This window comes from Sturnus vulgaris, chromosome 5 (genome assembly GCF_052056855.1).
Source record: "Sturnus vulgaris isolate bStuVul1 chromosome 5, bStuVul1.hap1, whole genome shotgun sequence".
Classification (NCBI taxonomy): domain Eukaryota; kingdom Metazoa; phylum Chordata; class Aves; order Passeriformes; family Sturnidae; genus Sturnus; species Sturnus vulgaris.
Window position 1 is genome coordinate 32377712 of NC_142247.1, and position 17958 is coordinate 32395669.

The 17958-nt window shown below is 39.2% G+C and overlaps 1 protein-coding gene across 1 annotated transcript in view; it reads left to right on the plus strand.

Annotated features, from left to right (window-relative positions):
• The window catches only part of LARGE1 (LARGE xylosyl- and glucuronyltransferase 1), a 267698-nt gene that overhangs the window by 234812 nt on the left and 14928 nt on the right, over positions 1-17958 (plus strand). Inside the window, exons 12-13 of the mRNA XM_014889284.2 lie at positions 8717-8880; positions 13182-13460. Coding sequence (XP_014744770.1) covers positions 8717-8880; positions 13182-13460 — 443 coding nt within the window. The remainder of the gene's footprint in view (positions 1-8716; positions 8881-13181; positions 13461-17958) is intronic.

Genomic DNA, 17958 nt, shown 5'->3' on the forward strand with positions numbered 1-17958 from the left:
TGTGATAAAAGACCACTAAGAGTCTCACCCTTGGAGACATCAAGATAAAAGAGACAGAGTAGAGAGTAGAATACGAAGAGAAAAGGTAACTGAGACATTAAAAGAAAGACAACAATACACACCTTTATCACACTTTGAGAATGCAGGTTAAAATTATACTGAATTCACAATATGTTGTGTGGGTTCAAAGAGCATGAATGCAGTCAGAGACCTCTTGCTGTATTTTCCACGGCTCTATAAATCCTTAAGAAACAGATTTATTCAGACAACAAATTCCCTGGAAACCATGCAGAGAAAATGCAAGTCCTTGCTGTAAATGGCAGTCCCTAAAGTTTAAAACAGCACATTTTACTGAACTTGTATCTGGTTGACAGACACTGGAAATGACTAACTGTTCAAGCCTGTTTCTTATTCAAGACAAGTAGAATGCAATATGGTATATGGTATGGCTTGTGTCTGAAAAAGAAATGCAACTCATTCCTCCATTTAAAAATCATATATATCTCTATATCTATATATATATGTAAAGATACTGGAAATGAATGAGCTAGACATTCAAAAATACGTGATTCCTAATTTGCCAAGAGACTCCAAAAAAGTTAACAGCCTTCTATTGAAGCAATCAGATGTAGGAAAAAATCCAACTTCAGAAAACTTCAGGGTAGTCACTTAGGAGAAGACATTTGTATTAGTTGCCCTTGATATAAACTTGATTATGTCCTTTTATTGTTGAATATAGCAAGCAAGTTTCAGCTTTGAAGTTATGAGACCCTGAGAACATGGAAACCACTCTTGCTCTATCTGCTGTAGTATATACAGTGTCACAGGTGTCCTGTTAAATACAGCACATTCCTGTGGTCTATTGCAGGATTATCTTCAGAAGCAGAGCATCTTGTAAGGAGAGAACTACTGTCATTCCTCCCTGTACAAGAATTAGGGGGCATGAAGTGGAAATAGCGAGTAGCAGGTTGAAAACAAAGACATTTCACTCACAATGTGATGAAGCTTGGAGCGGGAGGTAATGTTTCTAAAAGTGTACATATTCTCAAAAATTACTCTTCTTGGAAAGCAAATCAATCAGGAGCTTTTAAGCTTTGGCGCTGAAAGTCCTGGAACCACAAGCTGAAGTCCAGGTTAGGGTTTTGAGAAATCCTCACTGTACACTCGCCCTGCTTTTACACTCCCTAGGCAGGCAGCTCACGGCTGGAGAGAGGATGCTGGCCCAGGTGAGCCTTCAGTGTGACAAGATGCTTTCATAGGTTTCCATTAGGATTCATAAGACTGCATGTTACATAAAAGGCTGTAATTTCTATTAAGTCAGGTATGTATGAGGTAGGAATTGCTGTTTGAATTATCTTTTCTTTTCCTATTATTTTTCCTTTTTATCCTGAGCTGAGACTGGCATCCCCAGAACACAAGGGGGCTTTCTTACATTAGCAGTGTACATGGGTAAAAGGTGCTCCTTCAGCTGCCTGTGCTTCTCTGCACTGTGGAGCAGTGGAAAAAATGTCAGAATAGCTCTGCTGTTCATAATTGGAGAGAATTACTTGAGCACTAAATGCACTGAGCCCTGCTGTGGAAGAAGCAGTGGCTTGGTGTGAGTCTCACTCACAGTCTGACTATCACAATATACCCTCAAGGTCTTGTTTCAGTATACCAGCCACTGCTGTTCCACAGCTTAATATTTGCAAAACTTGATGTTTTATTTACAATTCAACCTGTACTTAAGGCATTCCATTTTTAATGCAAATATCTGTAGAACAGATATCTGTAGAAAAGGAAGTGTGGCAGTTGGGCTGATTCTGTTTCTCTAAGGCCTCTTTACACTTCTCATCAGTACAGAGATGGCCTTAAAATTAATATAAATCATGTATCTTCCCTTTTTAAGGACTCTTAACAATGCCAGAGAGATGTAAAGGGGCATTAGTTTAAAAGGTAATTGGACCTCACTTTAATCTCTCTCACCCTTCTGTGTATGCATGTGAATGCATGTATGCTTAAATATATATTTTGTCTATATGCCTGTGGAAGAACCAGTACTTTTCTTTTTCTAATGTTTGCCATGAAAGTATAATAGCACAGAGTGAATTTTAAGAGGTCTGAAGGCCATCTTCAGATAATGTACTGCATAGTCCTGATCTAATCAGATGCTAATCTTCAGTTTCACCAAACCAGGGCTGTTACTACATTCCTAAGCATCACAAATAGGAATGGATAGAACAGGTAGGGCTCAGAAACTGAAATACTGGAAGCAAAAAGACACAGACTGGGATAATTTTTCTCTTTATGTGAAAAAGGGTATATGTATGTCTACATGTACATGAATGCTTCATCCCTTCCTAAAAATATTCAAGCTTAAAGACCCTCTGTGGCAGGAACAGGCTGGTAGCAGGAGCCTGCCATGTGCTAAGAGTACTCTAAGTCCCCCTTGTCCAGTATGTGCTGGAGTGAGGTCATGCAAAGCAGGCACTTCTCTGCAAGTTGATATTACAGTCAGCCCTTTGTCTTCTGTACAGATTCTGGGTGGAAAATTCAGAATATGAACCAAATCCTCCTGTAAACCCAGTCATTGACTTGAGTGGGCCTTAGAGAATGTCCTTAGTCACTCCATCCTCCTCATTCCATGCTAGTTCCCCTTTCCCACACTTTCTTATTTTGATGCAATGCGGAAGAATTTTGGGAAATCTAAAAAGGTAAAACTTAATAATAATCTCAAATTTGAACATTTTATGTTGGCTTTTAATGCTTATATCTAGCATTTTATTCTAAAAAACCTACTGTAAAGCCGAAAATATTTCAACAGGATCTTCCAGTCAATCTCTATAGTTACTCTATGAGATAGTTATTATAAGCCTGATTTTAGACCAAGGCACACACTCAACTTTTCAGCATTCTTAAAAACTTGTTTCCTGCAGACAGCTTCTCACCAGGTACTTCTGCCAAAGCAAGAAATCTGAAGGTTGAATGGAGTGTATCCAGTTAGTGAAGCCTGTGTCCTGATCCAAGGCCCCAGAGCAAGATCAGTGGGAAGTGTATCACTGATTCCACTTAGTTTAAGGAGAGGACAGTAGAATCCCATTAGAGAAGAATTTCAGGAAACACAGGAGAAAAAAATGTCTGCAGGTTTTTCTTCTCAAATTTTCAAATCAGCAATACAAAGAAGCAGTGTAAAAAAACTCCAGCTGTCCCTTAACACACTTGCTTAGATGTGTACTTACATACTAAGTATGTTTTTACTTAGTTACTTCTTTTGTGCAAAACCAAAGATTCTTAATATGAGCAAAAGGCTGTGCATACCAACTTATAGTATCCACCAGAAAAGAGGGAGATTCTAGCAAGGTACCACACAGTATAAACACTACTAACAAATTTAGCAATTTCTGAGTGACTAAAAATAGTGTGCAAATGAAGCTTCCAAGTTAGTATCACAGCCCTGAACTTGCAGTCAGATTGATGCTTCGAGTACCCTTTGCTCCTGCTGAATTTCAAGAGTACGGCCTCATTTGTAGAACTGCAATTTAAAGTTACTATTTTGTGATGTCATAGTCTTTCTATAGTAATAACAGATGGTATATGGCAATTTTGAGGTGAAATCCTGACTCCCCCAGCTGTGTTGTTTCTATTATTGTAGCTGTTATTGTTATTAAATGCTGAGTTGGTAGACCATCCTGTTACTTGCTTGAAAGTTGCCATTATACTGCTTTCAACTGTTTATAATGCTATGAAGTGGAGGAGCACACGGACTGGGATTTTTTTTTGTCATGCTGTTAGGCCTTTTTTTTCTTTTCTTACTTTTTTTTTAAACATGGGGGGAAAGCTTGAAGGTGTTCCCAAACCAAAAGTTGTGATGATCTCTTCATGAAAATACTCCATACCTCAGAAGAGGAGCTGACTTTTGGGCTAGGAACATGTCTATTGCAAACCTGGTGACAAACTAGGCAAATGATAATGCAGAAAAATCATAGCTTACACATTGCCAGTAGTGTTTGCTTTGACTTTAAGGAGACTGAGATATCTGGAGACTCTTTGATAGGAGTATGCATTGGTACATGACCAGATTTTATATATATATACATATATATATATATATATATATATATATATATATATATATATATATATATCACAGTGACACAGCAAGCCTGGGCATGCTGCAGGCAGAGAACCTGTACAAAGACTGGTGTTTTCTGTGACTCTTTCCTCTGAATCCTCCATGCCAGGTTCTGACTGGACAGTAGAGCTGAAAGCAAGATCCTGTGTTTGGTCTCTCTTCTGAGGGACGTCCATTACCTTCAGTGATGGGAGGAGAAAAAACCCAGATTCACATTCAAAAGAGATTAAATCCAGGTCAAAGGTAGAAAGGCAGTGTTTGTACCAGGAAGAGGAAAGGACAGTTATGTGCCTGTAGGTATAAGGAGCTGGCAGACTGCTTGAATAGGGAAAATGGGATGAGGCACAGGCCTGGGACTGACTTAGACCCATAGAACTTCCCACACAAGAGGAAATGGGCCAGAGACTTTTGGGGCAACGAAAACAAGGTGACCTACCTGTCAAGACACTGTGCTGCAAAGGGGTCTGGGAACAGCTCGGCCAAAAATGTTTGTCAAGGGTCTGGGTAAAGGAGATGCAGAGGACTACCAATCTGACATGCAGCTAAGGTCAAGGGGAACTGTACTTCATATATACAGAACTGTCTGAGATATGCCACGTGCCTAAAAATCACGTTCTCAGTTGTGTTGAGTATTTGCAGTCAGGATAAGCCATCACTTCCATTTAGCAGGAGTATTAGTGGTTTTCACATGCTGCAGCAAAATTCCTCTTGCCAGGTGGGTTTGCTCAGACACTGTCCTCTTTGTCCTTAGCACAGCTTTGTTTCACAGAAGGCTTAATTTGACCCATAGCAAATGTACAAAATTTTATGGTGTGGGAGGAATAAAGGTTTAATTGACATGGGATTAGTCTGGCTTTTATAGCTGATCATTGGAGAGGCCAGAAGGACTTTATGTAGGTCATCCAAAACAAGACTCAGTGAATGCTTTTTCCTCTCTACATCATCATTTGCTTTGTTTATGCCATGCTAAAGGCAACTGTTAATTCACACACTAAGTGCTAAATGTTGCAATCCAAATTGCCTACTGGTGGGAACTGGGACAACTACACAGGAGAAAATGAAACTGCTGCAGTTTATAACCAGATTTTAGTTACATCCCAGGCTGGTGTCAGTTTTCATTTCAGTGGCTGAGTTGATTTTGTGCTGCGCAACTTATTTGTGCACACCTGGGAAAAGGAAAGATACTCTGAAAGTTCTAAGTTTTCATCTAAGCTGCTCAGTTCTTGTTGTATTAGTGTGATATTGAACGAGTCACTAAAGCCTAGTGTCACCCTACCTCAACTTAAACACTTGATGAAGAAGGCCTACATTAGAGCTCTTATCCCTTTCCCCAAGATCTAACTGGCCTCTAGACACATGACGTTGTTGGTGGGCTTTGATATTTTTTTAATATCTAATCCCTCACAAAATACTTCTGATCTTGGATTTTTAGTCAATCTCATCTGATACAAAGTCCTGGGTTTTGGTGGGAAGTGAATTGTTTCACTGACACAGCAGTTTAGGGAATAAAACTACACCAATCACAGATTTGCTTACATTAGGAACATCCTTAGGAAGGAGATTCATGAGCAGAGCAACCAGTTTGCCAGTGAAAGGTACATGTGTTGCCATGTATCATATGGGTCTGCCATCTGTCACAGGGACACAAAACACCTCATCTCACAGAAGTGTGTTAGACAAGTAGACCTGGAAGACAAAGGCTAAATTATTTCTCTGACCCGCCTAGCTTCAAAAACTTACTTTTCCTGAGATGGAGCCTGATCCCCTGCCATAGCTGGTGTCCCAGAGAAATAATTTAACCCATATTTCTTTATGTATTTGTCTCTGCTTGGGCATTATGCATATCATGGCTGCCATTTTTATTTCTGAACCAAGTAGCACCATGATGCTAATGAAGGCACATGTTGTTTCCCACAACAGTATTTCCTGAGACAGTATCTACCCCATGGAGTCTGAAAATAATACATTTTTCAACTCTGAGAGTGTTTTCTAGGGGTGACATTTCCCAGATGCTAAGTTTCATGCTTAGCATTGAAACTCTTCTAGCACAGAATCTTTGCTTAGCAGGTACTTGCTTATGAGAGTACGTGCTGTCTCTCTACAGCTGAGAAATCTTTGCTGGGTTAGGGATATCATTGTCAATACAATGGAGGCATCCATAAGAGGAAAGAAAATCCATAGTGGATTTTATCAAGTCCAGCTGATATCAAGGTCTTTATTTTACTGTATTTAAGCATCTGTTTGCATAGATCTATCAGCATTCCCATTATAAACACATCTTTTTCAAGAAACGTAGTGCGGGAGCAAGTGTCAAACCAAGCTAGGAGTTCTTTGTCTTTAAATAATGAATCCACATAATATGTATTGTGTAGAAAATACTATATTAGAGAAATTTTATGTTCTCTCCTTCGCCTCCATCACCAACTTTGTGATTTGGTGAGTTTCACCATTAAAAAGGTGGTATTCCTAAGAAGCTGTGTCTCCTCCTCTTCTCCCACCCAGGGTTCAATAGTGCACTAAGCCATAATTTGGCTCTAAATGTTATTCTTGAACTCAAAATTAAGTACTTATAGCCTCTTAGCTTTCAACCCAAATGCAATCTGATAATTATTCGGTGACTGCCTGTTTAATAACTGCTGTGCAATTAAAATCTTCTGGCCTGGTCATTTGTACATTCAGAAGGATATTAAGGTACCCCGAAAATGTTCATTGCTGTTGTTTTAACTATTTAAATTTCAATCATCTCCTTAATAATTCTGTTAAGGGTACACTGTCCCTTTTCAAGAAAGAAACACAAAGGTACGAGAGGCTTTCTAGTAATTTTTGTCAATACTGAGTTTAATTCAAATATTATATGAAGGTGGTTTCGAAAATAGTGCAGGCTCAGCTGAATGATGATTTGTAAAGCAGAAAGAATGAAACTCCGAGGATACGTAAAAGAAATCCTGATTTCTGTTCCACCTAACAGAGGTCTTGATATCAATAGAAGTTTTGCCCGAGTAAAGATTTGTCAAGATTCAGACTCTCATCTTTCTAAAAGCAGTCCCTCTTGAGGGGTGTTTTAAGATGTGTGCAGAACAATAGCAGAGAAGAATGACAGCCTGATCCAAAACTCATTGAAATCAAAGTAGATATTTCCATTTTTCAGAAGAAGATTATAGAGTGATGTACAGGAAAATATCAGGAATTATTCCATCAGCCTTCACAGGAAAACATTCAGTTGTAAGTATTACTGTGGATGGCAACCGTTATGCTTATAGTTCCAAGAGCAACAGCTCTTCTTAACACAGAACAAAAAATATCTACATTTTCCTTTTTTTCTTTTCCTTGAAGATGGTGAAACTATTACCTTAATCATTCCGAGCAGGACAAAAAGATATCTATAATTCAATAATATTTTTAATGAAAGAGTTTTGAGGTACACTGTGATTTTTATCAAAATTTGTAAAACTAAATAAAGGATATTTTTCTCATCTGCTGGTGAATATTTTACTAATTGACTATTGTTCTTACAGGATGCTTTTAAGAAATCAGATATAAAATTATATCTTTATTAGTAACCTACATTTTAGAGCAATAGATACTGAACTCAATTTCACATGTTAAAACCATAAAACGTTTTCATCTTCATAACATTTTACTGCAAGTATGACTGTTTTTTTTCCTTTTAAATTAATGCATTTTCAATATCCTAGCTAGATGTTTGGCTTTAAAATCACATAATCATATAATCATAGAATAGTTTGATTTGGAAGGGACCTTTCAATGATCATTTAGTCCAACCCCAAAAATCATTAGGTTAGGAATAGAATCGGTCATCTGCATAGACATTTGGTCAGTTTTTCACTTCTACCTTTCCCAGAGCTAAACTTTATTCTCTTGAAGCCACACATGTAATAGGCTTGGCATTGGATTGCTTTGAGATGCCCATTTTGACTTTGAGGAGGCTTGGTTTTCAAGGGAGCTAGGAAGTTATCTACCATCCTCCAGATTTCTCAAACTAGGTATCCAGAAGGATAAATTCCATTTAAAGTGTAGGCTTACTTCTGCCACCTCTGCAGTGGAAAGAACATAAATCTCAAGAGAAGGATCTGTTAAAGACATTACTTTTCCAGCCATCTGTCCGTGCTGGTAGCAGCAGTTACTGTTGTCCAGCAGAGGCAGCAGACTGGGAATCTCTCAGTGCTGAATCTGCTGCTGAGTTTTGTCTAGTGTAGAACCTCTATGACTAGTGTGAAGCACTGCTTCTAGTAAGGATGGAATTATGCATCACATTGGAACATTAACCCTGAAACGTGATGATAATTCAACCAGTGATTGGTCACGGTTTCATTGCTAGCCTGGATCTTGAAAGTATGTAATACAGGTACTATATAGAATATATAGACCATAATACAGTGTCCTGTCTGCGTTATGAATTTACTTCCAAGCCCTTCTTTCTAATCTCTTGTGCAGTAACAAGAGGCTCAGGAAAACCCTGCTGCTCTGTATGTTCCACTTCCATTCCTTGTTGCATCCTTCTGCAAGTTCCCAGCCTCCTGGTTCTCTCTGTTTTGCTAAAATAATTACAAGGAAATGATGCTTACATCCACTCTTTCCTTGCAGCTCCAGAAGCAGCTGTCTGAGCTGGACGAGGATGACCTGTGCTATGAATTCCGTCGGGAGCGCTTCACCGTCCATCGCACACATCTGTATTTCCTGCATTACGAGTACGAGCCTGCTTCAGATAACACCGATGTGACACTGGTGGCACAACTCTCAATGGACAGGTAGGGAACACCTCTACATCCAGGAGAGAGACAGGGTTTTATTACAGGGAAATCTGACTATGGAATGCTTTGGAGAGAGAAAAAATGCAGGTCCATAGAACCGTAGATGTTGTATGTGCAGTGCACACACTGTGCTGCAATCTACATGAGTGGAGTTCATGAGAGGGTGACCCCTGGAGCTGCAGGAGTTGTTGCTTATTGGGATTGTCAAGCATTATTAGTTCATGGAGTTTTGCAGCAACTTAGAAAAAACGGATGTTTTAAATAGAATTAGGCAAGCAGTTGTAGCTGACCCAAGTTTTTGCATGTGTTTTTTTGCACTAGAAGATGTTAGTTTTGCTCTCATTGGCATTTCCATTGAAGAAAATTTCAGTTAGTGATTTTTCTTACAGTAAGAATCAGAACTAAATAGTCTAGTTTCAAATTAGGAAGTTGAAAATTATACTTTTTTTTTTAATTGTGCTAGTGTGAAATAAAAAATCTCCATCTGAGTAGATTCATTGCATCTTTATCTAGATGTTGATTCTCAGAAGAATATTCGAGCTTTTAGTTCTAACATGAAATGGAATTTAACTGGTATTTCTTTTGGAGAAAAAAAATCCATTTCCTGACAAGTTCCACCTGTACCTTTCTGATTCCCATTACAATTAGTTGTCATTTTACAGAAGCTTGAAAGTGCAGTCTGGATCAGCCAGCTTTGTGAAATTTTGTAATTGTCAGTTCTCCTTTTTTCCTCCAGCTTCTCAGTTCAAATCTAGTCCAGACTTTGTAGTTACTGCTATCAGAGTGGGTTTCAAAATAAATCAGAACTCTTTGAGTATTATACAGAAACTGATCATTTCCTTCAGCGTAGCACATACAGAATATAATATGGCATGTGAATAACACCACTGATATACTAGTAGAAGGCCAGCAGTTTTCCAGGAGGATTACAGGAATTGAGATCAACAAAACATGTACAGCCTGTTTTTAAAATAAACAGAAATTAATAAGGGGTTATCTGTTCCACTGGTGTCTCAGCACTGCACATTGTGTTATGATTTGCTGTGCACGTTAGTGTCTGTTCTATTGATTTTTAATTGAGGAAACATTTCTTAAGTGTACACAAACCTTTGAGTAAAAAAATTAAGAAATAAATTAAGCCAGACCTCGACTGAGTGCCACAGTAAATTAATAAAGCTGGTGTGGCCTATTTCCACCCCCCGCTCAAAATTTAATTTAAAAGAATGAGCTGGGGCTCCGTGCAGATTCACTGGCACTGATGCAAAGTCTGAGCATCTGTTTCCCTTTCTGGATCCGCACTGGGGCACATGTTTTTATTGATAGACAGAACCACACATTTTTATTCAGAAAGAACAGCCATCCTGGAACTGTGCAGGAAAAATCTTCCCTACTTCACTGGTGTGTTGCTATAAATTATTGATTTGAGTTGGAAATACTTTCTTTCAGCTGAAATCAATAAATAATATCCTACCAAAGAACTGCTTAGCTGCTTTGTTTTCTTTCACATCTTTCAGCTACTGCCTTATCTTTTTCCATCTTCTTTAAACCACTTTTATTAAACTCCTCTGGCACAACTGTGGACATTTAAGAATAGTGTCTCAGATGTAAGATTACATCAACAATATACATAAACAATGTGCTGTACACTACATTCCTGAATTATTCTTTAAAATTATTATCAGAGACGAGGAAAAGCAAAAAAACAACTACCAGCACCTCCCCTAGTCCTGTTGGAGGTGAGACTGACATGGCTTTCATGACAGACTTAGGTTTGCCTAAGAGGAGAGGGATGCATTTTGCAAGCTAACACTATTGTCTTCGGATGGAAGCTTTGAGACAGACTTCATTCAGGATTGTTCATTAGTGGGTAATTGTCATCTTTTGCAGCGATGGCATTTCCTTAAATAATGGCTTGGTTGCTTCACTGTGATTTTCATGCACGTGTTTTGGCTAGGCAGGCTTTTTAAGGGCTCAGTATGTACCTGGGGTTCAGAAATCAGAGTAGGAGTTCAAAATATGTGAGGTCAGAATGAGGAAAAGGAAAGACGTGATTAGCAATACACTGCTTGAAATCTGAGCAAGAATGAGTTGGAAATCAGTTGAGTATTCTTAAGAAAAACAAAAACACCGAATCTCACAAAACTATTGAATTCCAGCAAAATTCACTTAGCTGAACAGACCTTTAAAAAATTTACCAACTAAATTATGATCTCATTATTTTGCAGTACAGCAGTACATTTGTTTTCTCTAGAGTCCTTAAGAGAATGCGTTCCTCAAGACCGCCAAAAAAAATCCAAAATAAGTTGGTAATGTTGTGCTTAGAAACTGAGAATTCTAAGTTTTGTGGTCAAAGGAGACTTAACAACTTACAGAGAGCAGATTTTGGAGGATCAGCTGGCAGTCCGTGTATTGTATTTATGGAAGTAGAGCCTGTCAGTGAGAACAACAGAGTAAAATGGAGTATTCTGAAGGATGCTGAGGTGTCCAGCTGGGAAGTTGTACCACCAAAACCCAGTTTCCACTTCAGTATCATGAAAAGCTTTGCATTATCAGGTGTGCTGTTTAAATAAGTTATATATGCCATTAGTCCACTGCATGGAGTCCTTAAAAGGCATTTTGCTGCATTTTTTACTAGGCAAGTTTTCCATTTTTGAAATGATGCCCTAAATTTGAGTGCTGACAGATTGGAGTCTCCTGATTAACAGATTTGTACTATGTTGGTAAAAGGCAAAAAACTGTATTTTTCCCCTATGTATTATTTGTGTAATCAAAATTCTAGACCCTGTACATACCTTTTAGATATTTTTATATTGATCTGTGTTTCAAATTCAGCTGTATGTTTCAGGCTGATAATAGTCTTTGTTTCAAAAGCAGATAAAAAGAGAGTGATGTAGCAAGTGTAGACTAGTAAGGTAATATCTCATATCTAAGAAAAAATTATTATATCATCTTGGTATCATCACAATCATTCAGAAATGCAGGGAAAAGCTATTAATGTTAAGTCAGACTGTGTGTTTACTGGTATGAGTATATCATTCCTTTATTTTGCAAATCTTAGGGAGGTAATAGGAGGGGGAAATTATTTTCTGAGATTATGATAACGCAGAAAACTTTCCTTGCGTTTTGTATAAATATTAATAGGAAAAATTCAGTAATGTGGATTTGGAACAGAGTGAAGATAATAATTTTGCACCATCTACTCTTCCCAGTTTTTGATAGAATATCTGGCTAGGCTGCATAGATCATTTCCCTTCCTATTAAATCAAGAGGCTATGTAATCAGTCCTTGCTGTATTTTTGGGTGACACATCTCAATCCCTAGGCAATAAATTACCCAAAGTGCTTAAATGATTTTGACCAAGTTGGGTTTGATTTATGTTTGCATATGAAATCTTTTCTTCTCATTTTCATCAATAGTATTGTAACTGCTGGAATTTTTTAAAATACATATCAATACAACCTGTTTAAAAATGATTTAATGAAATTTGAGGTAGTACTAAACATATAAAAGTTAGTTCTTTTAGTGATGGTTTTGTCTGAAATGTTCTTTTGATATTCCACAGCAATGCCATGTCTGTCCTTCCTCCTTACCTCCCTACTAATAGTAAATCCCATTTCTATCTATGTGTCATCCTTTTGTCCTTTTCCCTGACAGCAAGCCTTCTTCTAGTTAATGCACATGTTCACCTAAGTCAGTGTCCCCTTGACCTGTCTCTTATAACGGCCTTTAAGATCTGGCTAACTGCCTTGAAAAAATTTGGGGAAGATTTTCCTGAACAGGAGGTAAAACAATCTGTCACCTCTGAGCTCTAAAAACTTACTGAAGAGCACTGTAGTATGTTACTGTGTGTGGGAATAGTTTGACCTGAAATGTGAATTGGGCACTAGACAATATTGAAGTTTATGAGCCCCCTGTCCTGTAAGTAGATCCACATGAACAGATCTCTGCAACTGCTCAAAGCTCCCACTAGGTAAGTCCTGTTATCCATGTGGGCTTTCCTGCAGCATCAAAGCTTTAGACAGAAAATGATGGTGCTTTAGATATCTGATCTAGGGCCATCTTAAGCTACATTGGATTTAGTGAGATAGGTGTATCCAGGGTGCAGTCCATCTGTCCAGGAGGAGACCTCAACTTACCATTTTAAATAATGAATTATGCTGTAGAAACATTTAGTGCTTTCCACAGCATATAAAGTGTCCCAAATCTGTCTCACTTACTGCATTTGATCAGGTGAATGCAGGAACAGAGTCCCAGACAGGGAAAACAGCTTTTTCTTACTGTCACCCTTCCTCTTCCAGGCTCCAGATGCTTGAAGCCATCTGCAAGCACTGGGAGGGTCCCATCAGCCTGGCACTCTACCTTTCCGATGCAGAAGCCCAGCAATTCCTGCGCTACGCTCAGGGCTCAGAAGTCCTGATGAGCCGCCACAACGTTGGCTACCACATCGTGTACAAGGAGGGGCAGTTCTACCCTGTGAACTTGCTCAGGAACGTGGCCATGAAGCACATCAGCACACCATACATGTTTCTGTCTGACATCGACTTCCTGCCCATGTATGGACTCTACGAGTACCTCAGGTAGTGGACAGTGAGGGAATTCCCACTGTCACCCATGATTTCAACCGCTCCACACCCCACCCTTCACACATATTCCCAAAACAAAGCAGTTTGACCAGGTCTGCAAACGGTAGCTTATAAATATTCGAGGTGTGACAATGACCAGCAAGGCACAATAATTTTTAGAGTAGAAGAAGGGACTGTGACTGGAAAGTAAAGCAAAATCGTTATGAAAGAAAAAAAAATCAGGTCTGAATGTGAGCCTCGTTAGCCATTAGAATAATCTCCTCAGGGCTACAGAAGAACCAAGCTGAAAATTGAACTGGGTTAAGTATTATTAAGTGTCCAAGAGTGTCGTTTATTAGCAGAGATTTGAACCAGGCAGTTTCTCTGAACATCTCTGGTTCTTAATGTCAGTGACAAAAAACACATGCAGAACATCACTGAATTTGTTGTTCATGTGACACACTCTTAATTCACTTCTTTATCTTGAAAAGAGGGTGATGAGTCTAACCAGCTCAAAAATATGATTGCAATGCCAGCACCTGTCAAGGCAAAATAATTGTCATAAGGAAACTGGGAGGAGTAGCATCACTGTATATTGTATAAAACTGCATGTGAGCAGGTTGGGCTGAGCGAACTACAGACTTCTGATCCATTAACTGAGCTTTTTTTTTTAATAAAGACCTTTTTCCCCTTCAGGGGCTGGTCATCTAAGGCCAAAGCATAGAGCAAGGAGGACACCCTGTGGCCAGGCAGGAGGATGTCAGTTTCTTTATCCTGACCAGTTTTGCTTTTCATCTCAGTTCTAATTTGGTAAAAGTTGATCAAAGTGTTCCAGTGAGGGCCTGCCTATAGGTGTTCCCTGTCACCTCATAAGCCCAGGGCTTTGGAGTGTAAAGGAAAATACGCCTTCTGGTATCATGAACTTATGGAGGAGTTCCTTTGTTTCAGGCTTAACTCTGTAAGATATGTACAGGGCCAAATTCACTATTCAGAGGGGTGGAGTGCATCTTCTGTGAGGAAGGGATCAGAGATTTAAGGTTGTTCAGCCTGGAGAAGTGAAGGCTCCAGGGAGACCTTATTATGTCCTTCCAGTACAGAAAGGGGGCTTAATAAGAAAGATGAGGACAAACGTTTTTAGCAGAACCTGTTGAGATAGGACAAGGATGAATGGTTTTAAACTAAAGGAGGGGAGATTTAGATGAGGTGCAAGGAGTAAGTTTTTTGCAATGAAGATGGCAAAACACAGGTACAGGTTGCCCAGACAGGTGGTGGGTACCCCATCCCTGCAAATATTCAAGGTCAGGCTGGGTGGGGCTCTGAGCAACCTGATCTAGTTGAAGATGTCCCTGCTCAAACTTTTTAGAGGTCCCTTCCAGCTCAAACTATTCTGTGCCTTTTAAGACGCTGAATTCCAGTCGTATTGTTGAAGTATTAGCACACTATATCAGCTTGTTTCCCTCTTATTTTGTTGAAGTTTTCAAGTTGTGCTATGAGCACTCCAAAATTATTCTGTCTCTTGCACACATTAGCTGTCTCCAGACACATGGATGAGGAGTTGTTCTTCATTTCTCTGTTCTTCTGTTAGTGTTGCATACTGGTGCATTTCTTCAGATCAGTGCTGGACACAGTAAGGATGGCAGCTGTTGATACTGGCATTTAGTGCTTGAGGAGGAACTTGTTCTCTCATGCTGCTTCCCAGTGCACGGATGGGAGGCAGCAATGAAAGGAAGAAGAGAGGAGAGAAGACAGAATGAAGTACCGCCATTTCCTTGAGATATTACAACCACAGAAATAATTCTTACAGGGTGATACTGTATTACAGAACTAAATGCACCATGATGGTTCATTGCTGATGTTTCAGGAAAAAATAGAGATGCTCTCTGTGAGCTGCTGCCTCTGACACTTCGTGTTACCCTGCCAGCCTTTTTTAAGGCCCATACCACCTTAACTCTGGCTGAGAGTTTCTCTTGCCTGGGAATATTGAAGTTGCTAATCTGCTGCTACCAGCTCTTTAAAAAGTGATTGGATTTTTTTTTTTTTTTTTTTTTTTTTTTTGCATATGGACTAGAGGCTTTTGTTGCTTTTTCAGTAATGATTTTTCTAAGCAAAGTAGCAGGGAGGTGCATTGAGATTATTTTAAATATGGATACCCTGTGTCTTTCTGCATTGACTGTTCCCACTGCCTCTGCAAATAGCTGATTAGTGCTATACGTCTGAATAGCAGCAATTGTTTGTTAGAGAGATGTAAAACATTTTTATCCCCATTTCCTCAGATAGAACAACCATAAACAAATGGAAATAGTGTGGTATTTCAGGCATCACTTTGTACAGGATAAGTCAGGCAGGTGCTTCTCACTGAAAGTTTGCTGATTTACATATATTGCATATTGTGTCTCTGCAGATAATACATTCCCAGAAAGAAAGGAATTGTGAAAAATATTTTCAACATATTTTGAAGGTGTCATACGAGAAAGGTTACAATCAATTTTGAAAGAGAAGCCGATGGAGCTGGTAGTTACCTATCCCTTTATTTATCTGTTGCTTTGCACCTAGATTTGTGCTAATTGAGCTTTTTCACAGCTGCTAAGTAAAACCATTTCAATGTTTTTATCTCCATCAAACACCCTTTTAGTCCTGCCTTACTCTTTGGTGAAGTACAAAAAAAAATGTATCATTTAAAGGTTTACTGTTTGCCATAGTTACTGAGGTCATCTTGTCATTGCCCGAGAGGTAAAGGCTTCTTCTAGTTGCTTCAAGTAAAGTGTTTGGGTTATCCTACAGTGACTTCTGACATAAAACAGTGAGACAAGCTGCTTGTCTACAGGTGTCACAGCTAGCATTAAAGTTCTTTCCTGACACATTTGTGTAAAATGTGCCCTTGGCTTCCAGTGACACATTTAGCATGAATTCAGACCCAGCATCCCAACTGCATCCATGAGTTTTATACCTGTCTCCTACAATATGAGTTGTGAAGTAGTTCTGCTTATTTTTCAGCCTCTCAGCTAGGGAGGTAGTTCAGATTGTGCCTAGTGGGGTTTTTGTGTTGATTGCCTATGAATTCATTGCTTTTGCAGAGAGGAAGAACATTCTAATGAATTTAATAGTGGGTTGACAACTCTCCAGTTCTGACCACAAGCTCAGTGACTGCCATATTTGTTACTTTCAGCCAGCCACTTACCAAGTCCTGATGGTGGAAGCACATTTGAATTAATGGACTCTTTGGTTTCTTTTTTTTTTTCCTGAGTGCTTTAGGATTAGGTTGCTAACTTTTCTATGTCTGACCTTCTGTATCCTCTAAAACTGGGCATGGTCTTACTATCTACTTACATGAGGATGAGAATTCTGTGTTAATTTTTGAAAAGACCTATGCAGATTAGAAGATTGATATCAACATGCTGGAGTTCATTCAACCCATGAGCAGACTCCTGTGATTTAAGATTCATTTCTTCACTGCTTTATAAAAATACGGTTGATTAGATTTAAAATTTAACCCAACCTTCACTGTGTCAGAATGACACATCAGGTCTGCACACAAAGATACCTGGGAAATGGTTTCCTGGACAACACTAGCATGAAGAGAACTAGCTTTTCATAGTCATAAATCCTTATTTTGGGGTTTGGGGGAAAAGGACAAAAAAGAAAAGTGGATACTGAATCAATACTACTGAATCCAAAAAAGCAGCCCTCATCAGGATAGTGCAAGGGTTACATAGTTTACCCAGTGCTAGCTTGCAAAATAAGCAAATGTATTTATAAGCAAATGTCCCTACATTATATTCCACATATCTGGCAGCACCAAGAGTGAAAATCTTCCTATTCCTAAAGTATAAGAGAACCAGTCAACCAACAAATAGCACCTCCACTCAAAACAAGAAAAAAAGTCATCCCACAGAAAATGAAAAGGTAGATTTGCTTCCACTGGGAAGAAGTTATATTTTCAGCTGGTTGTCCAAGGAGCAGACGACCAGCCAAGTTATGAGAAGAAAATGGAAGGTATTTTTTCCACCAACAAATCCTCCCTGCCATTATCACACTTTAAATGGTCTCTGCTGTCCTTTATCACTCAAGTTCAGCATCTGGATATCAGCAGTGATTTTTTTTTCCCTTTGCATCAGTCTTTTGTGTCACCAAGTCCACCTCAAGGGCAAATGATTCTACTCAGAGATCAGTGCTGCTGGCCTTCTTGTCTGACTGTGTCTCAACTCCCAGCTCCATTTGGGAGAGCCCCTCCACTTGGACCTTACCACCTGTACTGGTTGTGGCTGAGCTGGAGGTCTTTCTCCATAGCATCCCTCACAGTGCTGTGCTTTGCATTGGTAGCTGGAAAGGTGTTGATAACTCTCCAGTGTTTTTCTCTACTGCTGAGCAGCACTGGCACATCAGTGCTGTTTCTCCATCATTCTGCCCCAGTCTGGGAGCAGGAAAGATCTTGGGAAGGGACACAACTAATACAGCTGAGCCAAACTGAACAGGGAGAATCCATGCCAAATGACGTCAGCTCAGATAGATACAA